The 26,687-nt window shown below is 53.5% G+C and overlaps 6 protein-coding genes across 6 annotated transcripts; 3 read left to right on the top strand and 3 right to left on the bottom strand.

Annotated features, from left to right (window-relative positions):
- Nucleotide 1: 1 nt before the first annotated feature.
- On the top strand, nucleotides 2-1,569 carry B0H65DRAFT_237475 (uncharacterized protein). Its single transcript, XM_062822280.1, has one exon. It carries the CDS (start codon nucleotides 86-88, stop codon nucleotides 1,274-1,276), a length of 1,191 nt encoding a protein of 396 aa, XP_062680832.1. The 5' UTR covers nucleotides 2-85; the 3' UTR covers nucleotides 1,277-1,569.
- Nucleotides 1,570-1,865: 296 nt separating this feature from the next.
- B0H65DRAFT_429099 (uncharacterized protein) lies at nucleotides 1,866-5,071 on the top strand (the record flags this gene model as incomplete). The annotated part of the gene is made up of 6 exons (XM_062824800.1): nucleotides 1,866-1,928; nucleotides 1,989-3,268; nucleotides 3,422-3,821; nucleotides 3,894-4,026; nucleotides 4,132-4,409; nucleotides 4,673-5,071. The coding sequence occupies 6 exons, from the start codon at nucleotides 1,866-1,868 to the stop codon at nucleotides 5,069-5,071; spliced, it is 2,553 nt and encodes an 850-aa protein (XP_062680831.1).
- Nucleotides 5,072-8,270: 3,199 nt separating this feature from the next.
- On the top strand, nucleotides 8,271-11,235 carry B0H65DRAFT_238149 (fungal-specific transcription factor domain-containing protein). Its single transcript, XM_062822282.1, has 2 exons — nucleotides 8,271-8,858; nucleotides 9,080-11,235. The coding sequence occupies exons 1-2, from the start codon at nucleotides 8,518-8,520 to the stop codon at nucleotides 11,121-11,123; spliced, it is 2,385 nt and encodes a 794-aa protein (XP_062680830.1). The 5' UTR covers nucleotides 8,271-8,517; the 3' UTR covers nucleotides 11,124-11,235.
- Nucleotides 11,236-13,969: 2,734 nt separating this feature from the next.
- B0H65DRAFT_510020 (uncharacterized protein) lies at nucleotides 13,970-16,650 on the bottom strand (the record flags this gene model as incomplete). Its single annotated transcript, XM_062828362.1, has 2 exons — nucleotides 13,970-15,373; nucleotides 15,460-16,650. The coding sequence occupies 2 exons, from the start codon at nucleotides 16,648-16,650 to the stop codon at nucleotides 13,970-13,972; spliced, it is 2,595 nt and encodes an 864-aa protein (XP_062680829.1).
- An 872-nt stretch (nucleotides 16,651-17,522) lies between these two features.
- B0H65DRAFT_550217 (uncharacterized protein) lies at nucleotides 17,523-18,515 on the bottom strand (the record flags this gene model as incomplete). The annotated part of the gene is made up of 2 exons (XM_062829713.1): nucleotides 17,523-18,418; nucleotides 18,494-18,515. The coding sequence occupies 2 exons, from the start codon at nucleotides 18,513-18,515 to the stop codon at nucleotides 17,523-17,525; spliced, it is 918 nt and encodes a 305-aa protein (XP_062680828.1).
- Nucleotides 18,516-21,954: 3,439 nt separating this feature from the next.
- Nucleotides 21,955-24,546, bottom strand: B0H65DRAFT_428764 (uncharacterized protein; the record flags this gene model as incomplete). Its single annotated transcript, XM_062824781.1, has 2 exons — nucleotides 21,955-22,055; nucleotides 22,122-24,546. 2 exons carry the CDS (start codon nucleotides 24,544-24,546, stop codon nucleotides 21,955-21,957), a joined length of 2,526 nt encoding a protein of 841 aa, XP_062680827.1.
- Between the last annotated feature and the right edge of the window lie 2,141 nt (nucleotides 24,547-26,687).

Here is a 26,687-nt window from a genome sequence, read left to right as displayed (position 1 = left end):
CAGCCCGGGCCCCGCATTTCCTTTTTCTTCACAACCAAACCCCAAACCGCACTCCCGTCACTATCACAAATCGTCACAAGCATGAATGGCTTCCAAAGTGCTGATATTCACCGGAGCGCCAGAGAGCCGGGCGCTTGACTGGAACACCCCAGATCTACTTGTCGCATTTGATGAGCCCATTGCCAGCTTCCTAGGCATCCAAACAGTGCATCGCCCGGGCCCGGAACAGAACATCATCCCGGCCTCCGCTCCGACCCCCGCCGCATGGAGATCCCTTACCCTCGAAAGAGAACGTATCACGACCGGCTACACACAACAATATGACTCCAGCTTCCGCTTCAACCCAGCTCATGGCCCTGAAGCAATCCATCAGCCCGATGACTTTCTCACTATCGCATCCATATCGCCATCATTTGACGAATCATCTGTCGTCCATGGCGACTTGGAGTCCGAGTTCTACGAGCACTCCCTTGCACTGCATCAACATGTCCGATCCTCATACCTGGACGCTAACTTGCTTAGAGAATCAGAGTCGCAACACTCCATCACGTCGGTAATGAGCGAGGAGGACCTGGATACGGCTTCGTTCTTGGAGACCACAACTCATGCAATGCATGGAGACGAAAACGTCAAAGAGCCCTTGACATTCCGTGGTGGTGACCGCCTCACTGACCTCAAGGATATCCCATCGGCCGCTTACCTCGTCAAAGCACAACCCCAGACCATCACCTGCAACCTGATCGTCGGCATCATTTCCATCTCTCCGCCACGATCGGTTAGCACTCGCTGGGGTTCAGACCGCGCTCTGGTCGAGGTGTTGGTGGGTGACGAGACCAAAGCTGGCTTCGCCATTACGTTCTGGCTACCCCCTGGCTGCGAGACCGTACAGGGAAGCATGCTTGAAGGACTGCGGCATAGGGATGTGGTCCTCGTTCAAAACGTCGCTTTGAACGTCTTCACCAAAAAGGTCTACGGCTCCAGTTTGCGCAAGGGTCTGACCAAAGTCCACCTGCTTTTCCGAGCAAGGCTCGACGCAACAGACGTCGGCGGTCATTATGCCCCTTCGGACTTGACCGTGACAAGAACCACGCATCCTCAGCTGGACAAGACGCGGAGAGTGTGGGATTGGGTGCTACGGTTCGTCGGTCCTGGACCTATCACCGCCGCCGCTCCTGCGTCCGCCAGGAGAAGAAGCCCTAGGAAGAGCAAGAACAACAAATATGCCTTACCCTCAGCTGCTCGACCGTGGGATATGCCACCCCCTGATACTCAGTAGCACACCAGGAACGCGTGGGTGCTTCATACAATTTATAGAAACACGGAGATGAAGGCCTCGTATTCTTACTCGGGATCGGGGCTGAGCTTTTGGCTCGGAACGGGCCGGCCTCGGGTTCGGTACCATTCCGGGCACCGAGGGCAGGGCTTGGCGGAGAAATTCAATGTCCTTGGATTTTCAGCGGTGGAGGCTCACTTCGCTACTAAGCCTACAGTTAATAAGTCACGGTGTGGCTGCTCACGGTCCCAGGGCGCTCCAACAGCTGCGCCCATCTTGACGCGCAATCAAAGTGATCATCAGTACGCGTCCCCCAGACGATCTGAAACTCGTCTAACAAATGCCAGATATTGAGCATTGGAGTCCTCCCGACTTGAGACAACGATAAAGTTCAACGGTTTTGTGCATGTCATTCGCGGTTTGCCACCCGGATCTGACTTGTCAAGGCTGCATGACATCCATCTCACTGACAGGGAACTTGACGTCTCGGCAATATTCTGTACAGGGGACTTATACGCGGAACCCCTTTCCGCCCAGCAGCCTACCATTTTAGTAACTTCACTTACACTACCCATCCCTCACTCAACCCATGATGCGGAGAAGTCATCGAAAATCCCGAAAGGGATGTCTCGAATGCAAGAGACGGCACATCAAGGTAAGTAGCCCCCGCTTACAAACTCAAGATCAATCACACAGTGGTTAACACTCTTGACAGTGCGACGAAACACGACCGCGATGCATCAACTGCCAGACCGTTGAGAGAGAATGTTCCTACCCCATTCTACCCGGCATCAGCACCGGCAGCGATGACCTTTCAAGGTCCCCGGCCGATTCCCTCTCGGTCGCCGCAACTCCACCCTCCTCCGCCTCTGCTTCCGTAGCCTCTTTCTCCGGCTACGGTGGTTCCACCGCCACCACTCCCATCCCTGTTCCCGGCCCCGAACCCGGCCCGTTCATGCCGGACGTCACTCCCTTCCCAGCGCCCAACCAAGACTCGGAACCACAATCGCCCAACGTCAACATGGTGCACATGGAGCTCCTGTACCACTACACCACCGACATCTTCCTCACCTTCCCTCCCGTCGGCGACACCGTCCGCTCGCTCACCATGCACCACGCCCTCCGCGAGCCTTACCTGATGTACCAGATCCTGGCCCTGTCCGCCCGCCACCTCTCGGTCCTGCGCCCGCACCGCGAGGCCTTTTACCACCACCACGCCATCCAGCTGCAGACGCACGCCCTGACGCTGTTCAACAGCATCGACATGGCGCACTTTGACGCGTGCATCGAGAACCGCGTCCCTCTTTTCTTGTTTTCTTCGGTTCTGGGGTTTCACGCCCTCTGCGATACGCTGTCCTACAGAGACGCCGAGTTCCCGGCTACGCTGACCCGTTTTGTCGGTTACCTGCACCTGCACCGCGGTATCTACGGGGTCATGGAGGGTCATATGGAGGAGATGAAGCAGAGCGAGCTGAAGCCGATTATCGAGATGGGCATCCGCCTGTACGACACGCGCGGCTCGGGGCCGGAGTGCGATGATATCCTGCGCCGGCTGGGGGAGAGGTTTTCCCGAATAGATGATGAGGAGGAGGGGGAGGTGATGAAAGGGCTGAGACAGGCGGTGCAGCATTTGCAGGTCATCTTTGATGCCATGCCCAGTCCGGCTAGGCAGGTACAGATGTTGTTGGCGTGGGGCACCATGTTGACGAAGCCGGTCATGGGCATGTTGGAGGAAGGGAAGCCGGAGGTATTGGCGGTTTTGGCGTATTACTTTGTTTGTCTGCACTTGTGTCGGAAGGTGTGGATATCGGGCGACTCGGGGAGGTTTCTGCTGGAGAGTTTGGCGAGGTATATGGCGTATTTGGGGCCGGAGTGGGAGGAGTGGATAGAGACGCCGTGTAGGCTGTTGAGAGAGGCGGATGAAATGGAGGCGAGGGCGGGGAGTGGTGAGTTTGGGATAGGCAGTCAGGAACAGCAACGGCAGCAGTACCAGCAGTTATGATGAATGGAGGTTTGCATACTAACTGCGTCACATGATCTCGTGTCTCGTCTTACTTCGTGTTCAGTTCTGTTTTGTTTTGTCCTTTCTCTCATCAACAACTTTTTCAGCAAACATCATCTCACCGCACCACGACCTATCACCACAAGCGCAACACTCCCACCCAACCCACCAACCACCATTGGCTCGTCTACCAGGACCACCACCACCATCACAATGTCCACCAGACCCAAATTCACCATCTCCCAACCCTCCTCCGCCTCCGCCTCCTTCGAAGCAGCCCGCATAGCCCAAATCCACCTCCTCGCCATGCAATCCAACCCGCTCCTCCACGCCCAATTCCCCACACGCAAAAGCCAATACGCGCTCGAATGCTTTCTTGCCAGAGACACTCAGCAAAAGATGATGGGTCCACTCCAAACATCGACCCAAAACCGCGATGAAGGCATATGGGTGGCCAGGCTTGAAGGCGAGCGCGAGATGGTCGGGTTCATTAGGTGGGATTATCCCCCTTTGCCTAAGACGTCTCGTAAAGCTTTGGGAGATGATGTGGTAGGGGGGGAAGGGAAGGGTGGTGACAGTGAAGTGCAGAAGGCCGCGGAAGGGGATGAGGAAAAGAAGAAGAAGAAGAAGAAGTTGGAAGAAGGGGAGATTAAAGAGCTTGAAGGATGCAGGAGGGAGTATCTAGAGGAGTACGCTCGGTTGGCATCGGAGGCTAAAGAGAGGAGTGGGTTTATGAAGAAAAGATGTTGGCGTAAGTCTGCCCTTACCCTATCCTATGCTCACCTCACCAAACATACATCACCGACGTCGTATACTATACAGTACTGACGCGTTTCGTCTTTTAATCACATGCCAGATCTAACATTCGTCTGCATCGACCCCAAGTACCAAGGCCGTGGAGCCGGGTCTCTGCTGACGAGACGGTTGCTTGAGTTGGTGGAGGATGCGCAGGAGGAGGATGAAAAGCTGCCGGTGTATTTGGAGAGCACGATGGAGGCGGTTCCGATGTATGAGAGGCTGGGGTTTGAGGCTGTGGATGGGTTTGACATGGAAATACCTGCCCCAGGAACGAGTGCTGGTGAGGACACTGGTAAGGACACGGGGGAGAAAGTGATGTATAGAGAGGTTTGTATGGTTTACTATCCCAAGGGGGCTAAGTGATGGATGGTATCTGACCCGAGATGCCAGACCTGAGATAGCTCGGAATAATTTGACCGTCTCCACTCCCAAAAAGAGCATACGAGTGAAGAGTCGCAAAACTCCAGTCGTATGTTGGGCAATAAGCACGGTCCCAACGGTTCTGCGATTGGCTTCTCGCATCATCATGAGACGTTACCCCGCGTCTTCCAGCAACATGGGAAAGATCCAACGGTCGCACACCATCTAGAATTGACAAGTGTGCATCAACGGCGGAAGGAGCGGGCGGTCCAAAGTCAACCGGCGAGGCTCAAGAATCTCAGTCGCGACTGCCGAGTGGAAACAGCATCATGAAGTGTCATGTGCGCTGCAAGTGTTCAGAGTTTTCTCGCTTCCACCGCCTTCCTGCTTGTGTAACATCAACCGCAACATTCCATTTTTTTCATTCCCTTAACAACCTCCTTCGCAAGCTACCCGCAAAGTCACCACCAATCAAGACACACCACCCGACAACTTGCATCTCGAACCATACAATCATCTTACATGCCGCTCCTTGTACTCTTCGCAATACCTTCAATGCTTCAATGCTCAAGACCTGGACGTCAAGATGTTACCCACCAGATTTAGCCGTTCGCCTAGCAAATCTAAGAAACTATTAGAGTTCCAAGACACCGAACGAACCCGACGGTACCGTGCAAGCCTTCCTCCCGTCCGTCACCCGTTGCCGTCGATAGTCGCGATATGATATTAACCCAACCCCGTCTAGGGCTCTAGGCACTTTAGGCACTCCGTCACGCCCTTTGCCAGTTCCCCCGCCTTCTTAAAAATACCCCCGCGTCCATCGATGCAAGCGGCGCATGTCAATGGATCCCTCCAAACGGGGGGGTTTATCTCCGATCCGGTTCTGGGCACGCGAGCTTGGCGATTGTCTCAAGATGCTGCACCGCCAACCTCTCGACAAATGTACACAAGCAAATGTGGGGGACATCAACCATTATGCCGACCGTTTGGGTTGACACTTTTTGGCCGTCTTCAAACAACACCAGCAGCTTGTCTCGTGCCCTGCCGTTCCCCGGAAAAGTGCAATCACACGACATCTCACATGATCGCAACCCCGACTTGGAAACCGCTGGGGAGCCTGGATCGAAGCTTGAAATGGAAAACGAGAAACGTGGAACTCCAGGCTTTCAGCTGAACTCCACTGTGGGGTCGTCCCTATCCGCTATCGTGAGCTTGAGACGACGGGAGACAGCGCCCTGACGCCTTGACGCCGGCATGGAACCTCAGCTTGTGCATTCCCAGCAGAGCAAACCAGTCCGGCGGAGCCTGATGTCATCTATTGAACCGCAACGGGGCCTTTTCCTCCTTTTATCGGACTTTGACGTTCCATCGCCTGCTATTCAAAATTTCAGCTTCGAGACGGTTTAGACTTTGGACCGTCGTCCACGATAAATTCCCGGCTTGTGGACTCAATGCCAAGCTGCCTCTTGTGGGAGATCGTTCCGAGGCCGCACAGCAAATCAGCGACACTGAATGTGCCGGCTTGTGGACGCTTTCACAGTCCGGTGATAGGTGCCGTGCTTTCCGCTCTGATCGCTTGGCAGCGACACACGATGCAAAGTCATCCAGGTTGAACCATTCACAAGTCTTCTGAAAACACCGAAATGGCCTTGACCGACACTCCGCGATGAAAGAGCTTATGCCTCGCACCGCTGCTACGGCAAGGTCAAACAACAGGCACGAACAGACATCTGAAAGACTGCCTTCGACTGCCATGTCTCGGCAGGCGTCAGGCCATTACGTTAAATGTATTCCCAAAAGAGGGCTGGTTCCGGCAACGCGCCTTTTTCATTTGGTAATGGGGCTCCATCCACGGCAACCGGTGCCATGACTTGCGATCCCGGCAGCCCAAGGTCTCCAGAGCCCGCACGCGACTCCAACAAAGTGTACCTGATACCTCGGGCTCTCTTTCCTCCTGGCCTCTGGCTGCCGGTCATCTAAACAGATTCCCGTATAGCAACCAGTGCTCGACTGTTACTGCTATTTGCCCCACCACCGTGTCCACACCGATCTCAGCAGGTACCCCTGACTCCGGACTTTAAGTCGATCATGAATGCGTTATCGCCTTTTTCCCATTAGGAATTTTGTTCTTCAATCGTAAAGATGATAAGACCAGACAATCTGATATCAGACGCAGGTGTTCGGCCGTTTAGCTGCAACTCAACCGCGCCATGCTCCTGACGGCACTATTCTCAGGCAGGACAGATGGGCACTTTGTCGCCGTCATTATCGTTGTCCGCTCCGAGATAACCCCATATTAGTCCCGGACTGGACCTCCCAAGTTAGGTGGGAACGGCATATCATGGGAAATCAGTCACCAAATGCAAGCAATTGTCGTCCCTGCAGCCACGTACTTCCTTATCGGTCTCGAGGGTCCTGTTGCGGTGGACAACATGGAACTGCCATTTACACACGCCAATCTAGCGCCAAGGTAACCAAAGTTGGTTGATGAGTGCCGCAGCTGGTGTTTCTCAAATTCTTCACCCACATCAAGATCTTCTGCTCGACACGGCATTGCTCTTTCTCACAAGGAGGCACGCGCCAGTCTATAATCTGTCCCGAGTGCAGTTGATGTCCTGTTCGGAATCCTGCTGGTTCTGATTATCGACCATCTTGTCTTATACATCTATTAGTCTCCCTTATCGTCCCTCCCCCCAGACACCACCTCCATGTTTCACGGAACAAAGACAGAAACAAGAAGGATAAACTAACCACTCCCACACCTCGAAAGCTCGAGCCGAAACCCCGGTTCAGTGCCTTCATTGTCATCTTCACAAATGACGCAGATAAGCCTAGCTTATCTTATCCTGGTCTCAATCATCACATAGGACATTCCGAGTTAAACAACCCCCCGGCCGACATTATAAGTCCATTCACCAATACGCATCCATCATAGGTAGCCAGATTGCTATCCTACAACCCTACGGTGGCTAGGTACCCTTACACGCCTTCCTACCCAATCCGGAGCGCGACCTATCAAATCACCCGCATACGCTACCGCTTACACGCTTCCTCTTTCCGTGGCAGGGAGGCCACCTCGGCCGATCAAGATCGTGCTCTTTTTACCTTCAATACATACACATCATATACACACAAAGATACCTTACATACTACCTCTCTACCTGCCTTATCTCTGGCTTTCTCCTCGACACCAGCTTCCTTTCACCCTTCGTTGTCGCGTAAAGTCACTCAATCTGCTAAGGAGATACGTGCCGGTGTCAAGAGAACGTTAAGGCTGCTTCTCCTTCCTCTCTGATCCCCTTTCTCCTGCTGCTGCCAGCCGTGCAAAACACACGGGGCCGCTGTTGTGTTACCGCATAGGCAGGTGAACAAACAGACGGACAGTGTCCAGGCAGTCGACGACCAGGTGTGGGCTTCAATCCATCGGATATCCTAGGAACTTGTGGTAGGGATTCAACCTCCCGAGCCTCAAATCTGTCCGCAGTTGTACCGTCAACGAGCGTCAACCTTATCTGCGGCTTGCTCTTGCTTATCAACCCTCGGAGACAAGGCGAGAAGGACCCCCAAACATAACCCTTCTTTCGATCCATCCAGGCCAGCCCATCCACCTGCAGCGTTGCTCGCGGGTCCTCCTGTCAGGGCTCAATCCGGGGAAAGCTAACGTCCTTGACCGTGGACCCTGTCGCCTCCTCGTCCCCAGAGTATCCAAGACACCAATCTGTTTTGGTTCCACACGGGGGCGCACGCCACTACCTCACCCGCCTCCCCGTGGGGCTGATCAGTAAGCTGTATCAAATACTTGGACTTGTCCATATCCTCCTCTTGCCTCTTCTTGGTTGGGGGTGGCAGCGTTACCCGCATACAACCTCAGACATACTTGGTCACGGCATCAGTCCCCCGGTCAACTGCGGCACTGCTCCTAGCCTGGTCGCAGAGCAGATTCTGGATAGGAAAGTAGCTTTGTCCAACTTACAGGCCCCATACCTCTTTCTCGTCCAATACTCGGGAGAGGACTTCATCTCGGACAACATCCAGGGTAAATCCGGCCGCGATCGATCGTCTTGCCAACCCCTTAATCGTCATCATGTCCGTCCCCAGTGCCGTCCCAAGGACGGCTCCCATTGCCATTGCGCCCAAGCCTCCCCCACGCTTTCCTCCCAGTCGACAAGGGAGCATCAACTACAGCGACTCCTTCTCTGGTTTCCGAAGCGGCATCAACACACCGGACACAGACTCTCTAAGCGGACAAACAACAACTCCCTGTGAAGCTTGTCTACGCCGTAGGCTTGAGTGCGTCATGAGTGATGACGAAGAGAGCTGTGTTGCTTGCCAGATGAATGGTGCAGAATGTTCGTTGGGCGAGAGCCCTCCGCCACGAAAACGCAAGTTGAACGGTGATGCGGAGGAAAGTGGTAGTAAAAGAAGGTGAGAATAATTACCTACCTGCACACCTACCCTACCTCATCACACATGGCATCCATGGACGGCGGGAACCAACCCCACGAATCTGCTTCGTCTCATCTTCTTACTTCCTTCCCACCATCTTCCGCTCACTTCGAGTTTCCCCAGCCAATCTCTCAAACCCCCATCTCAACTTTATGCAATTGTTCATGTGCGTGTTCTGATATCTGATTGGTTGTTAGCAGTTCCCCAGGACGGTCTGATTATCGGAAACGAAGACAGAACCCACCAAGCTTGTCGAGCACCGTTGCTACCGGCAGTTCCCTAATCGAGGAGATGGCTAACTTTGGCGGTCCAACCTTGCTAAAACGTACCCTTGGTCTTCAATCAGACAGGTATAGTCAGTACATAGGGCCGACGACCGACTTTGAGCCCTCACTCATCAACCTCTCCCCTTTTGACCCACATGACGAGAGTCTCCTCGCCCGAGGGACTCTAAGGAAGGTCAGCGACGATGATACCTTCCTCATGCTCCCGGATTCTCTCACTCCTGGACACGCGCACATTACCGAAGATGTCGACGAAATCGAAAGTATCGTCGCCCCTCATGGCCGAAAACTGATCGACCTGTACTTCCGCATAGTACACCCCGGCTTTCCCATCATCCAAAAATCGGTCTTCTATGAAAAGTACGACCGATCACATCGAGAATTTTCGCCGCCACTCCTTGCTGCCATATACATCCTGGCCATCAACTGGTGGGACCATTCGGAGGAACTAGCGTCACTGCCGCGGCCCAATGTTCGGGAACTAGAGAGACTGGTACGCGTTACTCTCGCGGATGCCATGTATCGACCCAAGTTGTCGACTATTCAAGCCGGTCTGTTGCTTTCGCAGCGTCCCGAGGGTGATCAGTGGGCGCCCACGGCACAGCTTGTTGCTATCGGGCAAGAGCTTGGCTTGCACCTTGACTGCTCGTCATGGAAGATCCCGCCCTGGGAGCGAGGACTGAGAAAACGTCTCGCCTGGGCGCTGTATATGCAAGATAAATGGGGCGCGCTAGTCCACGGGCGTCCTTCCCACATCTTTTCGTCCAACTGGGCGGTGCCCGTTTTAACGTCTCATGATTTCCCCGACATTGAGTGGGAAGAGAGCGATGCGGAGGAGCGGATTGAGACGGAGCGTGGGCGCACCCTGTTTTGCCAAATGGTTCAGCTCTCACAGATTCTCGCCGAAATCCTCGAGACGTTCTATACCCTCCAAGCGACGCAGGCCGTTGCCCATGCCGGCGCTCAAGGCACGCAACTTGTGCTCTCGCTAGCCAAACCCATCCAACTGAAGCTCAAGGAATGGTATAGCGGTCTGCCTGCCTCGGTTCGCATGGATTCGACCTTTCAAAGCGCCACCATGTTGCAGAACAACAACAACCGCCTCTCCAGCATCGGGTATCTCCACCTCGCCTACTTCGCCATGGAGATCACTCTCCACCGTCGCATCATCCGTTCGATCGACGCTTCCTCCTCTTCATCTTCCGGCTCCACCATTGCCTCACTCAGCGCCAGCGTCAACAGCACAACGAGCAGTACCCCTGGCTCAACCGCCAGTAACATTGACCCCTATATCCAGCACATCTGCCGAAGTGCTGCTAAAGCGCGTCTCATCTCCGCCATGGACTTCGTGAACCGTCTGACGCCTTCCCACCTGCGCGCCTTCTGGTACTTTGCCTCCAAAACCAACTTTGCGTTGATCGGCACGTTTGGATCGCTCCTGTGGGCCACCTCTCCAGGCAGAGAGGAGGCGGACTGGTACAGGCGTCGGTTGGGCGAGTATCGCTGGACACTCAGTGTCAGCTCAAAGCCCGGTGAGGGCCACAAGGGCCTGACGGAGTTTGCTATGGGCATGTTGGATATTTCGACCGGATTATTAAAGCAGTTGCCAGAGAAGCCGCTGCTCAGTAGGAGCGGAAGTGCGGTCAACGTGGGGGCGGGCGTCAATGCCGAAGTGATGAGAAGCCAGAGCTTGCTCGCTCTTGGGACGGGTACTGGGTCGGTACAGAGAGGCGGATATGGTGTCGGTAGCCCCGGATCTTCTGGGTTCGGGCGCGTGAGCAGTATGAGTGGGTTTAACGAGAGTTATGTTCGAGGAGGACCGGATAGGAGGTTTCAGCAGCCGGCCAGTGGCGATGCGAGTGGTGTGCAGAGCCCGAGGAGTATGGGTAGCGAAAGCAGCGATGAGGGCGTTTATGGGAACTTTTCGGCGACGGCGGGAATGGCTGGGCTGGCGGACTGAGTTGTGGTGGACTAGCATGAAGGTGTCTGTTGTGGTTTAGCAGAGGGTGGAGATTGGGTACAACATCGGAGGATTTTCTGACGACAAACGAAGGAACGAGCCATTTTCAGTTTCGCATTCGACTGCAAACGAAGTAAATCCGGGAGATTTGTGCAAAATCAACAAACCGATCAGAAAGACGATTTTGGCTGGACTGGGTTCAAATTCCCATTCTTCAGGGCCAATGTACCTTTTGTTAGACCCCCCAAAAGCCGCGGATATGCACTCACCAAATGCATCAAGTTTGCAGGCGTTGCTGAACCCCAAACGCAGGCGCGCGTGTCACGGGAATAAGCAACCCCATGGCGTGCGAAAGCACGCGATGGCATTTCTCCAAAACGGGTGCGATGTCGTGCTAAGGCTGAGTGGTGCGGATGGGGTGGGTGTGGGCGCTGGGCGGGTCTTGCATACAACACAACACAACTACTACCTACCACTCTAAGACAACGGACAACAGCAGAACAGCAACAAGAAAAAGAACAGAAACTTGACCGTCCCGCCGCCCGCCGCCGTCCGCAACTTATCAGTCATCAGTTAACTTTCCTTGCCCCGTCACTTCCTTTACAGCCCTCTTTCTCTCTCTCTCTCGGCTAAGACGGACTCGGAGAAGGAAGAAGGGGTGGTTACACGAATCCTCGACTACTAACACCAACCTCGCCTAACCCATCACTCGCTCGGAAGATGAAGGTGACACGAAGGAGGGGTCCGCTCGGTGGACGGGAATTCCACGGACGAAGAGGCTGCTGATCTGATCAGTTGGTGGTGGTTGTGCATGAGTGGTCATGATGTGATGGCTAGGAACCTTCTTGGCTTTTATTTTCCTTTTCACGTTTTCTTTTCTATTAACGACTGTAACGAACGAGCTTTTAGTCAACATTGACTATGGGTAGGAGGACATGGGATCGGCATGAGGGTGGGAGAAGCCGATGAGTGGGCTGCGAAGAAGTCGATGTGATGGAGCATGGAGGAGGGCCATATGAAGCGCAGAGATGTCGTTGATACCCTTAGGGTTGTTGTTGTTGTTGATGTTGTTGTCCTTTCATTTCTTTCTTTTTCCACGACTTCGTTTCTTCACCACTTGTTCTTGTCTGTTGTCATCAGCAAGGCGGCCGGCCAGATCTGTTACTTTTTTTTTTTTTTTGGACTGTTCAGTTTCTGCATATATATACCGATAGATTTGCTTCGTTTTCTATGTTACCAATTCAGTTTGAACCTACCAGGTCTTTCTTTTCTTTCCGTCCTGTGATTAGTGGATTCAGCCTGTGATTGATACTGGACGCACTTGTCAACGTGCCACACGTCGACAAATTCGAGTACTCACTCTTTGTAGCATCGTAAAGAGACTGACTATGCGCAGCACATTGCCAATTCACGTTTGAAGAAAATATTTTCGACATAACTAAACCTACCTTATGGTTACTACTCATAATTAACCATGTTCGTTCACCCCCATTTCAGGGTAGTACTTGTTGTTTATTTGCCACCCCACGAAAACACAATATCATCTTCAAATGTGTGTCGACTACCTTGCTTGTCCCGTCCTTGCTCCATCCAGATGGCCTTCACTCAGGTGTCCGAAGAGCTGAACAAGATAGTAACTTTGAGGATGGTTGGTTGGTCGGTGAATACTGTACTGTGTATGTCACTTTGAAGTTACCTTATTCAGGGGCAGGCAGTCTGTAAATTCCAAAGGCATGGCATGATTTCCATTACTCGGGTACATACATACAATATACATATATATAGCTCGGGTATTTTCGAGCACAGCCAGCCGTTCTAGTACACTACGCTACGCAGGTGTTACCTAGAATTCACGAAGCACGGAAGCTTCAACAAGTGACACGTAAGTTCTGTCGAGGTAAACCAACTAACTACACGGTATTCACCTTGCTCGATCGAGTCTCTCTTCAAAAGCTGAAGAAGCCCGCCCGTAGCGACAAATTGATCAAGTCAGAGATCATTTATGAGTTGTCGAGTATCCCTCCAAGACAGCATTTCCACCTTTCGGAAACAACGCGTAGATTGGGGAAGCCTCAAGGACGGCGGCAGCCTGCCCAAGTGCCCAGGCACCTTCCACTTGGGCCTTATAAGGTCCCGCTTCAGCGCCCGTCAGTAACTCCAAGATCCCTCGCAGTAAAGGTTCCCTCGTGGTCTAGCGGTATGTGGCGGGGCCAGATAAACATTGCTCGTTGCGTGGTAACGGTGGTACAGTTTTCGTAGGCGTGTTTAGAGCGGACGGGTTCGACCCTGCTCGAGGTCGCTGAGCTTTTTGTATTTTTCGTTTTTTTTTATCTTTTTTGTGCACTTGGAGTTGCTTCTGTTGACCAGTGTTCAAATAGGCTTTTTTTTTGCGACTTGTTTGCTTGGTAAATATCTTTTTGATTGTCTCCGATCTTGCGAACAAAAGCCCAACGACTGAGAAAGATCGTCAGTACCGATAGAAATCGGCAGCAACACTTTCTTTCCTATTTGCTATCAAACACAACGTGGAGGAGGACCAGCGCCTCCCAACCAACTCTATCTGATGAAGACTCAGATACCAGTGTCGAAGAAGTGCTGCTACCAACGCACGTATCGTGTTGCAAACTACGCCGCTAGAGGCAAGGGTAGTCTTCATACTCTTCCCACATCATTTCCTAATTCCTTCGCTATCAATACATGCATCATGATGCAAACTACTTCGCTAGGGGTCAAGTAACCTTCACCCCTTGTCCATTTACTGATTCTGTGCTTCCCAACACTCCCTTCCAAGCTACTGGGAGCAATATTGAAGCACCAATCACCAAAACCACTTCTCAAAAACGTACCTACTTCTTCCCCTTCCCCTTCCCCTTCTTCTTCCCACCTCCTTGCCCTCCCTGTCCCCCCTGCCCTCCATTAGCAGACGACCCCTCCCCAACAGGAATGACCACCATCCCCCCCTCCTCCAGCTCCTCCGCCGTCACCTGTCCCTCAGCCTCCATACTCTTCAACTTATCCTGTGCACTAATAAACATAGACAGATCATGATTCGTCTCCTTCAATTCCTCATTCTGCTGCCTCAACATCTTTAGTTCCTCCTGCGTGGCATTCGCTTCTTTCTCCATATGCTTAATCCTCTTCATCAGTCCCTCCCCTACTCTCTTCTCCTCTTGGAGTTGTTTCGACAAATTCCGCGCCAGCTCTGTGCTCTTGTCTGCTCGCTTGCGCTCGCGCGTGAGGTCTCGCTCTAGAGAGGCGACTTCTTCTTTCAAGCGGAAATGCTCCTCTTTGAAATCTGTCAGCTCTTTGATTGCACGGGTAGAGGCGGCGGAGGCGGCGTCTGCGGCTGCACATGCTTTGGAGGCTTTGTCCGCTGCCTTGGCGACCATTTCCTCAAAGTAAATGCGTTGTGACTCGAGCTGCGAGGTGAGGAGGTGGGTGTATTCGAGACCGATGCTGTCGAGCTTGGCGCGGGGGACGACTTCTTGGTCTTCGGGGACTGGAGCATGGGGCAAGGGGGCACCGGCAACCGCCGCCATGGTCTCTTCCTGGGAGCTCCATGCCGGGGCCGGGGCACGCGTGGTGTTGTTGCGCTCCGAAGAGGTATTGCTGTTGTGGATGTGATGACTGGGGAACTCGACTACCTTGCCTTGGCCCTTTTCGCGGATCATGCGGTGCACCCACATGTCGCCCGCGTAATCCCAGACGTGCTGGGTTTCCATCTCCAGGCTGAAGCTGTGGGCGGTTTCCTTCCAGTGCTGTTTGGCGTGTCCGCCCTTGTACCGACCGCACCCGACGTTGCCGCAGATTAGGCAGATCCAGAGATCGGAGGGTTCGTCGCAGACGCTGCAGAGGTTAGATACAGGTCCCGAGCCGAAGGGTCGCGAGTACGGGTTTTCCGGGTCGGTTTCTTCTGCGGTCGGCTTGGGGTTCGTGGCGCGGCAGATGGGGCAGCCGAAGCCTTTCCAGGTTTGGAGACAGGTACAGTGGAAGACGTGCTGGCAGAGGATGGTCATGAGACCGGCTGTGTCGTCCATGCGCTCTAAGCAGACGGTGCAGGTCGGCAACTCGATCAGGTTGGGGGTCGGGGGAGGGAATGGTCGCAGGTTGAGGGTGTTGCTGGGCGAGGGAATAGTATCGACTTGGTTGCCGTTTCCGCCCGCGTTGCTGGTGGTGGTACTGTGACCGTTCTGGGTGCCAGCTGATTCTACGGTGATGGACTGGATGTAGGCGACATGGCAAAATTCGGTCTGAGAAACGAAGAAAGGTTAGCAACAACAAAGACTACACATTATCATCTTAGCTGTAGAACCGCAAGGTATCAAGAGAAACTCACCTCGATACTGTCAAACGGCCTCCCATCAAACTGGATCCTAAAGTCCTTCGCCCTCTGCGGATCCCGAAACTTCATCAAAACCATGTACCGATTCAACTTGCTCGTCATGATCATCCTGTAATGGCTCACGTCATCGCGCCACTTTTCTCCTATGAAGCCCAGGAAGTCACTCGGACTCATGTACATCGGAACGGCAGTGATGCAGAGGATAGTGCCGTCGTCACCACTGTTAGCAGTTCCGTTGCTACCGGCATCGCTGCTACCACTGGCGGCGCTGCCTGCACTCACCCCGGCGCGAAGAGCACTGCTCTCATCGGCCTCGCGGTAGAGATGGACGATGCCCCAGCCGACTTCCGTGTTCTTGGTTTCCAGAGGGATGTATCGTCCCTTGGTGGCCTGGCCCATGCCACCGAGGTTGGGGCCTAGAGAGGCCGCCGGTGTCCCGTGGGAGGCACGTTCCTCGTTGCCATTTTGTTGTTGTTGAGATTGCTGTCCTTGATTCTTCTGTGATTCAGCCATTGCTGACTGGTTGTTCTTTGCTGCTACCGATTTTCTGGCTCCAGCAGTGGTGTTGGGTGTGTCCTTCCCTTTGCCCTTCTTCTGCTTCTTGTCCTCCGCTGCGGTTTGTGCGTGTCCCTGCAGATGTCCGTCCCGTGGCAGATCAAGGCTCTCGATGCTGATCCTTCCGAAGCGCCAGTCCTTAGCTGCCGTCCGTGGCCCTATCCCAGACGTGAACCTTGGTGGGGGAGAACTCGCGCGTGACTGTTTGTCTGGAAGCCTGACGATGTTCCTATTGTCTTCAGGGTTTTGGCGGTTTGGTCTGGATGCCCCGCAATCGATAACTCCGCCGGTTTCCGTCCCTTCCTCCGCGTCGGGGTCTGAGCTGTTGTTGAGTACTCCCGACTCTGGTTTTGGCCAGGATCCAGGAATCTTCTCTAAATGACGCTTTTCCTCTTCCTCTTCGATTCGTCCTTCTTGGATACAATCTCGATCCTGTTTCCTCTTGGACGATGGCCTTGAAGGCAGGGACTTGAGCTGCCAGGTGCGAGGATGGGCGGGGAGGTGGTCAAATATGGACGACTCCTTGGTGGGTATCCAGATATCGGGGTTGGGTGCTGCGGCGGGCGTGCTATGCGTCGGATTTGGCGAAGGGTAGAGCTCAAACTTCAAATGATAGCGGTAGACAGGCATGGCATAAGATGGACCGATTCATAGTATGGTCGCAAAGCAATGATTGTTGGAGTAGAGTCAACGAGCGATTAAGCGATGACACCAATAAGCTAAAGCCTTAACGTTTAATGAGAAAGTTGTCGAAAGTAAATATCGAAAGGGTGTCGGGGTGGTTGTCAAGTGACAGACAAGAGAAGGAGAGAGAAAGGTCAAGAAGGTGAACAGTCGATTAAATAAAGGTTCGAAAGCCCCTCCAGACCTGGACATGTGCCTTACGTAAATGAAGTCGCCGATGCCTATCTTTGCAGGTGCATATGTGCCCAAAGTCCATGCAATGATGTAGTTCTTGCCTGGTGGTTAGAGGATGAGAGATGTGTTCCTTCCGAATACCCTCTTTACAATCACCCTTCCATAAACTGTGATAGAGCCGCTGTTGAAAGAGTGGACGTGGGACGTTGGATCGTCCTTTACAGGGGGATCCACGGCCGGACTAGCGCGAATTCGGCGGTCGGTACGTACCTTTCACGTATGATGCATCTTGTCCGCCAAAAGGGCGCCACTTCCGGCCACGCAGCGGTCACCTCGCACGGTGTAACAACCCACCATCTCGACTTACACGTTCGACTCCATCACCAACTGACCGGCCGACCGGAGTAATAAAGTTCACAAGTTCAAGCAAATCACGAACAGATATCAAGTTTGAGACCGTAAATGTAGTCTTATTATGACATCGCTGTATATGAAGCGTATGCCATTAGAGGTCGGCTAAATAATGCCCAGTTCCATGGTTATCATCATTTCCCAACCCATAGTGTAGTAACCCAATAAACGCTAAAACGCCCACGTGAACCCTTCCTCATCATCAAGAAACAGAAACAAAGACCACAATCCGCTTACTGGCCGCCACGGAGACGCAGGACCAAGTGAAGAGTGCTTTCCTTCTGGATGTTGTAATCCGAGAGCGTGCGGCCATCCTCCAACTGCTTACCAGCAAAGATCAGGCGCTGCTGGTCAGGCGGGATACCCTCCTTATCCTGGATCTTTTGCTTCACGTTGTCAATCGTATCCGAGGACTCGACTTCCAGCGTAATCGTCTTGCCCGTCAAGGTCTTGACGAAAATCTGCATACCACCACGGAGACGGAGGACCAAGTGCAGGGTGCTTTCCTTCTGAATGTTGTAGTCGGAAAGAGTGCGACCATCCTCGAGCTGCTTTCCAGCGAAGATGAGACGCTGCTGATCAGGTGGGATACCCTCCTTGTCCTGAATCTTTTGCTTCACGTTGTCGATGGTGTCGGAAGACTCAACCTCGAGAGTAATCGTCTTGCCGGTAAGAGTCTTGACGAAGATCTGCATACCACCACGCAGACGAAGAACGAGATGGAGGGTAGACTCCTTCTGGATGTTGTAGTCGCTCAGGGTGCGGCCGTCTTCAAGCTGCTTGCCGGCGAAAATGAGACGCTGCTGATCGGGAGGAATACCCTCCTTGTCTTGGATCTTTTGCTTGACATTGTCGATGGTGTCGGACGATTCCACCTCAAGGGTGATGGTCTTGCCGGTGAGAGTCTTGACGAAGATTTGCATACCACCGCGAAGGCGGAGGACAAGGTGGAGAGTGGACTCCTTCTGGATGTTGTAGTCGGAAAGGGTGCGACCATCCTCCAACTGCTTGCCGGCGAAAATCAAGCGCTGCTGGTCGGGGGGAATGCCCTCCTTGTCCTGAATCTTTTGCTTAACATTGTCGATGGTGTCCGACGACTCGACCTCGAGGGTGATGGTCTTGCCAGTCACTGGAAGCAAGTAGTTAGCATCGGTCTGTCGATGATCAGGGTGATGATGCGGTGAGCGCGCGGGCGGCAACTTACAAGTCTTGACGAAAATCTGCATGATGGCGGTTGTGCAGTAGACGAATGGACTGTTGATGGATTAAGCGGAATGACTAGAGTCGTGGCGGCGATGATATGTGTGTGGATGAAGACTCCTGCGAAGATGGCGATGGAGAGAGATGGTGAAAAAGGAAGAAATGGAATCGGATGCAGATGGGCGGGAGGGTTAAATAAGTAGGTCCAGGTGCTGGTGCGGTGGAAGTGGCAGGAATCAGGATGGCGAACAAGTTGGAGGGGCCAGGCTTCCACTGCCTGGAAAGGGAAGGGAAGCGGGGGGCTGAGTGAAGGGGAGGTGAGTGGCTGGTCCGTTTCCAACGCCTGCCACGGTGTGAGTGGTGTGTCACTCACTTCACTCACAAAAGGGACGGCCACGCACGAGCCACTTGGCAGTTGGGAGTGACAGAGAAGTGGAGGGAAGGCGCGAGAAGAGACCAGTCAGGCGACACCCCCCCCTTGATTGTTGGCTGTTGGTTGGCTGTTGCCCGTTGGCAGGAGTGGTTGGACACCCCCCTGACAGTGAACCGCGGCTGGTTGATCGCACTGTCGACGCTTCTGGCACCCAGCTGTTGCCCGTCAACCCGTCAGTCAGCCTGTTTGCCCTTTGGCGGATGAATAAGCCAAAGAATGATCAGCATGCGGCTTCACGACCTTCGAGTTTGTTTACAAATCCGTGGTCTCGTCACTTCACGGCATTTTGAGGTGCTTCTCTCGATGACTTTGAATTCACCATTGTTCATTCCTTCAGGTGTGTTTGCTGGCCTCTTGCTCGATGCTTGCGTGCACCTTGCTGGTTCCCCGCATTTGATAAGCGAACCCCCAAGTGAGCGGTCAATGACGTGGTCCGATCAAGGGCAACCGAGAGGCAAACAGGGAAGAGCTGTTTGAGACTGAGAGCAACTGCTCCATCACAATTTCCAGCAATATCCGTTGGAGACGAGAAGAAGGAAGACGTGGAAATGATAAATCAAAGAGGCCCGGACCTTCTTTCAAATCAACACCAGAAAGTATCACCAATGGTCGAGGTGTTGGTCGTCGAACATGCAGCTCCAAACAGTGGGGGGCGAGTCAGCTGGCACGGTACTACCACAGTGCCCTTCCACCGACCTCTCCAGGCTGCTGAGGTGAGCACTCCGTCTGGTACGACGACCTTTCTTCGCTCCGCCACGCGCCCATCATTTCTTCCGTAACACATGGCGGGACACCGCAACCGGACGCAAACCCGGAGTTCTGAATGACTGCTCTCTTAGTAACCGCCGACCGCCGATTCCGAAACGACGGGAGACCTCCTGGCTGCCTGGCCATAAGGGTTCCCACCAGCCCCCGACCGATGATGTCGTGACTCCGTCCTCCCGTTATCGCCCGGCATTATCGTGGCCTCTTTTCGCTCCACCGCCCCGCACTTTTGGAGGGTCGCTCCGCCATTGACATTCCCCAACCTCCGTTCACGCATGAACCATATCAAAGTCACAATCAATCATTCATTCATTCGCTATCGAGATGTTGGAGATATTCATCAAGTTTCAGATAATGCAGCGCAGAATCATGATAGCATATCCAGTCCTATCGACCCCGAAGCCTCCACGAACTCCTGGAGCCGACGAGTAAAGAGTCCCGCCGTGCCCGCCAACCACCTCGGGTCGGGTGGGACCGGGACCGCGACCGGGACCACTGTACGGGGGCCGGGGACTCCCGCGCAGCCACAAGTGTGGAAATGCTCCGTCCGCACCGCTCGATGCTCTCGATTCGGGTTGCGACATCCCACGATCGGATGACAACGTTCGACGTCATCAGATTGATACATGATGCTTCTGAGATGAGTGCAGTCATTGTAGTGAGATGCGGCATTGGTGCATTCATTCACCTGTTGACCGTCTCACTGTTGAGGTTGTTGATCGGATTCGCATCATCGCTCGATGCTCTGGCATCATAAGAGATGAGAGTTCAGGGATATGGATCACTACGGTGGGCTCGGTGGGTTATTGATCGTGATAGTCAGGGGAGACTTCTTGTCAGTGTTACCGTTGACCATTTATCTACATGATGGCTCAGACAAAGACTCCAAAATGCGTCGACGACGGCACCCAACTCGTACGAAACGTGGTTGAAGTCCCCAACTGAACTGCAAGTGCCTGATTGCCGTTTGCAATCGATAGATAGTATTCTACTGATATATTGTACTGATATCGAGCACTTGGTCTAGTCTAGAATCTAGTCGCCTCCCTCGCTTTAGCCAAACAGAAGACGTGCGATTTGAGTCCTGACGAGTAGTTTTAATAATTCTCAACAGAAGAGTACATCGACGACAAGTTAGATCAACGGCATCCAGGTTCTTCTCAACTAAAGCCAACGAGCCAACGATTCAACGACCTCTCTCCATCTAGAAATGACTCACGTTGTTGAGATAAAGTGTATACAACCTGAGGGAGTTGGGAAACTCGAGATATCATCCGCCCTCCTATCGCTCCCGTGGTAAACTCGATAACGACCCGTGAATCATCTGGTATCGTGTGCGTTCCTTATATTGAGGGAGAAGCCTCCACTAAATAGTCTCTCGTACATAATCGTTTACCTTCATCTCAATGTTCCCACATTCAAAACAACAAGATCACATCAAAACAATCGTTCAAACAGCGCGTTACTCATTAACAATAACCAACAAGTATTTCTCGAAAGAGGTTTTCTCGCCTAGGTCGCGGTTTGCCCGCGCGCGCTTATGCAAAAAAAGCCCCCTATCAATCCATAGCTAGGTAGGTAAACAAAAAAAGGACCAGATCAGATAGACAAAAAACGCCAAATTACCCAATGCAAACCCATTTTCCTCCTCTTCCTCCCCTTTGAGTTGTTGTGACGCTTGCTTTCTTTCATCCTCCTCTTCTTTTTCGGTCCAACCCAACTACCCTTTCCATTCACTTATTCTCCTTCATCCCATGCCCTTCCTTTTCCCGTGAGCGACTTCTTCTCTCCCAACTAAACTTTAAAAATGCCAGTCATGCAGATCGTGCTGGTTTTAGCTTTTTGCGTTGTATGCGCAGTAGTGTATGGTGTGTGTATGTCTTGTGTAACTTCGTTGGTGTTTCGTCAAATGTGTAGTCATCAAATATTGATCCGTCATGATGGGACGTCAGTCATTTCGTATCGTGTTGTTCGTGGTGGTGACCAGCCCCCGAGTGAGTGTGTGCAGCCATGAAAATGCCACAAAAAATAAAAAAAAATAAAAAAGAGAGGGAGGAAAATGGTTGACTATAAGAAATAGTAGCCAGAAAAAAAAACGATAAGAACGCCGTCGCTCAATGGCCCCATGGAGATAAAGATAAGAGAGGAAAACAAGAAACCGGAACAGACCAGCTCTTGCGAGCTTTGCTGTAAAGTGCTGTAACCGTAACGTTGATAACGGGTATCGCAATCAAAAGAGGCAGAGTGCAACAAGCAAGGAAACAACCTTAGTTGGCCCGGATAACCAGCTTCGACAGGAACTTGTTTGATAGTGAGTCAAAGTCGTAACGGTCGAACCTGGTTTCTTGACGGGTCCTGAGGTAGGATTCTGTTATCGGGTGGTTAGTAAATGGGGTTACACAATGCTGACATTAAATGAGGGGTTGTCACTCACCATGCTTGAGGACATGCTGTCTAACTTCGGTCATGGCCTCGCAGACGGCAACGTTATTATTAAGCAGCTGACCATGCCTGCGAGTATCCCACTCCGTGAAGGCGGGCAGCTTCTGAGAGATGGCGTGGAAGAGACCGACAATGACACCAACAGGAGTAGACTCCATGTCATCACAGAACTTGTTGACAGCGATTGGGTCAGGCACACGGTAATGGCAGTCGAACTGGATCTCCTCCCAGACAGCCAAGAGGATGGCAGCCAGCATGAAGATGGTAGGCCAGTTCTTGAGACGCTCTCCACTGTAGACGGAGGAGTAGAGAGCAGAGAGCTCCTCGAGAACCTCCTTCTGGAGCTCACGCCACATGTCGGCCATGGCGCACTTGATCTGGAAGTTGATCATAACAGGGGCGACGACCTTGCCAAAGTACTTGGAGTCTTCGTCATCGATCTGGCCCTCCATGGCCTGCTCTGTCGGTGGCTGCTCAACCATGGTAATGTGAAGAGTGAGGTTGTAAGCCACAACAAGCTTGAGAGCCTTGCGAATGACAGGCAGGCGCTCCTTGACGTAGAACCTGTGAGCGGTCTTGAAGAGCTCAGTGATGAAGGGAGTACCCTCAAAGTGATCGTCAATGAACTGCTCGAAGCCCTCGTCGACATGCTTGTCGAGGTACTCGGAGAGAGCCTCCACCGAGACACCCTCATGACCAACGTCGAGGCGCTCAGTGCGGATCTCGAAGTCGATAGGCTCCTGGTCGGTCAGGGTAGACTCGACCCAGTCGACCTGGAAGCAGCTCTCATCGGCAACAAACACCTCGCGAACCATGACAGGGAGGCAGAAGCCATAGCCGTGGGTGATCCACATAAGGGTCTCCTTCTGGGCGAAACCCTTGACGTTGAAGACGGACATGCCACGGCCGAGGTGACGCTCGTAGTCGGCCTTCCAGTCCTTCATGAAGTAACCAATGTCCTTGATATCGATACGAGTGCAAGGCACCTGCCACAAACGAGCGTGAGAAGGCTGGCAACCAGCGCAAGGCTCACCCTTGTCGCAAGTCTTCTTGAGGAACTTGCAACGGAGGCAGGCACGGAGCTTCCTGATCTCGCTGGCCTGCTTACGCTGCTCAGGAAGGAGGGGTCCACGACGCCTGCCAACCTTCTTCTCACCAGTGCCGTCCTTCTTGCCAGTCGAGTTAGTCCTACGAACGATGGTCTTTGAAGGCTTGGCAGTAGGGCTCTTTCTCGGGCCAGTGATTCTCCTCGGCGGGGGCGAAACCGAGCCGGAACCGTTGGCAGTGACGGCCCTTGAAGAGCCGGCCTTGATAGGTACGGGAGCAACGGCGGAAGAGGGGCTGATCTCGGTGGGCTGAGGAGAGTGGTGGTGGTGGTCACCGGAGCAGCAGCCGTGGCGGTTGTTGGTCATATCCATGAAACCATCGGACTCGGTGGAGAAGGGCGAGTAGGGGAAGCTAACTTCCTCGTAGCTTCCGAACTCGTTGAAGTCAGACCCTTGTGAGAGGTCAGATGTGGTCCTCAAGTGCAAAGTCTGGCCGGGGTTAAAGATGGCGGTATTCTGCGCAGGCTGGGGCTGGGTGAAGTTGTTGTAGTCTTGGAACAGAGGCATATCCACGGTAGCCCAGCCATTGTCGCTTCCAGAGTGCAAAGACAAAACTTCCAGGAAGCTGCCGGTGGGCGAGTGGCTTCCCATGGGCATCCGGGCGAGTCCATCATGCTGGTTAAAGTTCATGGCCATCTCAAAATCCTGCCAGTTTGCCATTTGCGTGCCCGTGCCCGTGCTCCACTGCAGTTGCTGGCTGGTCTCCTCGACGGGAGAGATGGCGTGGTTGAAAGGAGCCTCCAAATGAAGGGTGTTTTCGATGGCGGCCTGGGTGGTGGCGGGGAGATAGTCGAAGGCGCTGGGCTGGTGGAAGTTGGGCATGAAGTGGTTGGTGAGAGCAAGCAGAGGCTCGTTCGAGATAAACTGAGGCATATCAGAGACATGTTGCTGCTGCTGCTGGGTCTGCATGGGGAAGGCGGTCCAGTCGGGGAACAGGTGAGTGCCGGTCTGCAAAGGCGAGTGCTGGAGAGGCGAGTGCTGTTGTTGCTGAAGGGGGCTGGACATGACGCTATTCCCAGGCGACTGGCAGTTCTGGTCCTCGGGCGACGACGGCGACATGCTGCTGCTTGGCGAGTGGATGGAGGTGGGTGCGCTCATGCCTCCGGACAGATCGGCCGGGAGCCAAGTGGCACCCGGGCTGAGGCTTTGACGGGCGCTTTGGGACATGGTGGTCAGCGCGGTCGAGGTGATGTTCTGGGGTGATTGGGTCGAGGTGATGATGGGATAGTAGCGCTGGTGGTCTTGCTGGTCGAAGGCCAGTTGTTCTAGCAAGACGGCGTCTCCCCCAGCGGCAGTGAAGTCGTAAGTCATGATGGCGGGAGCGGGAGCGGGAACCAAGGGGTGATGGGGTTTTGTTCAGGCGAGGATGAGGTGGATTGGAGATTTTCCGTTAGTATGGATCGTCCTTCCGTCTGGTCTCGTTTCGATCCGAGTGCGTGTGCGTGGAATGCGTGGGCGTGAGTGGGCGTAGACGGCGTGGATGGGCCGTGGATGGGCGGGTGACAAGTCCGGGGGACGTGGACAACGGAGAGGACCCCAAGAGCGTGGATTGTGGACGTGGCCGTGGTGGACGACGAGGGTGAGGGATGGGGTGACACCGCTCTTTTCTCGATCAACGATGAGTCGGTCAAGAAAGGATCATGAAGAGCAAAAAGGCACCTGGCCGAGGCTACCTGTACCTGATCTTCTTTTGTTCCTGTTCGTGATGGTCGAATTGGGCGTTTCGCAGAGTCTCGTTTCTGCTTTCTTTATTATGGGTCGTAAAGTGTGTGAAGAGGGGATAAAAATGGACAGAGTGAAAAGAGATTCACACAACCACGACACTCGCACACTTTTGTTCAATTTCCAGCGTAGCGTGGGAAAGGCGAACAAGGACGCCGGCGCTGGCTTGGCTGTGTGTGTGTGGTCTGGTCGTCTGGAGATGGAGACAACGCTTTGCTGGGTCGAGAAATGGCTCGACGAGGAGGTGGACAGAGCCGAACAGAGTCTAACCGGGTGGAGAGAGACTAGGGAAAAAAGGGGACTGGAGAAGGGAAGACGGCTCCAGCCCACTTCAAAGTCTGAGCAAGAATCCCGGCAGCGGCCAATCGAGTGATGGATGATGGATGGATGGTGCTCTCGTAGAGTGCCAATGGTGCACCGTCAACCCCTCGCTCACCCACCAGAAGGTCGATGAGGGCGCAACGCAAAGAGAGCGACAGAGAGACAGAGAGACAGAGAGAGTTCCTTCCTCCCTCTCAACGCTGAAGAGGCGGTGAGGGTGCATATACAACCCCAGTCTATCAGGACAACGTTGATTGGACTCTCTGCCAGCCAGCATCCAAGCCGTGGATGCGTGCATAGATCCCAGGGCCAATCAGTTCGTCCCATACCGAACGGGAATGGTCTGCCACTCGCTGCCAGCACTCCGGGCACGGCTCCACAGACGCCATCTCCCCACTGCCTTCAAGGTTCTTCTCGGTTTCCGTCCCACTTCCACACTTTGGGCAAGAGCTTCTTCATGTTCCACACTGTAACAAGACTTTGACCACTTTGAGCTTCTCTTCTTCAAGCCCCGCCTCACCTTGCACGACACATTGGATCCCGATGTCCAACATTGGACAATGCCCTGGAGAAATGGAGCAATGGACAAATGGAAGACAGATAGTGTAGATAGATGGCCATCTGTATAATCGGACCCATTGTGGGAGGACTTCAAAACACTGACCTCCAGGGGTACAGTCCCCGGCATGTCTTCAACGTTGTTGTCGAGGCCAGAAAACGAGGCCCAGTGCCAACAAACCAAACTTGGGCCTTGACCAGGAGTCTCGTATCGTCCATATCTATATGCAAAAAAGGACAACAACAGCCAAACGAAGCCCAGTTGGCCCTTGGGAGAAGCGAGTTCAGCTTTTGGCACAGACACGGTATAGTCTGTTGGACTATTTTCAAGCGAAGGGCAAAAAGCCAGAAAAGCCCAGCCGGAGACTTCGACTTACTCGACACCCATCATCCAACCATAAATCACCCCACCGTGCATCCGATCCCCTCCCAACCCGCTGTCTGTCTACCCAAGTGGAAAAGCAGCTACGGAGTCCGGAATAGGGCCCGGAGCCTGGAGTGCCCTGCCTGGAAGTGCCTGGATAAAACTCCAGCTTGATACGGAAGGACGCGGCTCCAGCCGACGACGAGCTGGTTTCAGAGGTAGGGTCATGCTGGCCTACCGCTTCGCGGAGTTGCGGATCGAATCGACTTCTGGCGATGCCTGACATGCCATCAAACAACAAATCGCCGACTCCTAGGGATCATCCCGACAACGCACGTGTGAGTCCGCAAGAATGATTCCTCGCCTAATGCCATGATGACTTTTTTTTCGATCCTCAAGTTCGTCATACACGCCAGAAATGGGGAATCAAATTTGGGAGCGAATCTTGGCCTTTCCTGAGACCTGTGGGACGTGGCCGTTCCGGCTT

Source organism: Neurospora tetraspora, assembly GCF_033439725.1.
Source record: "Neurospora tetraspora strain CBS 560.94 chromosome Unknown B0H65scaffold_5, whole genome shotgun sequence".
NCBI classification, from domain to species: Eukaryota; Fungi; Ascomycota; class Sordariomycetes; order Sordariales; family Sordariaceae; genus Neurospora; species Neurospora tetraspora.
The sequence above is the reverse complement of the archived record's forward strand: the minus strand, read 5'-3'. Positions and strand labels throughout refer to the sequence as shown.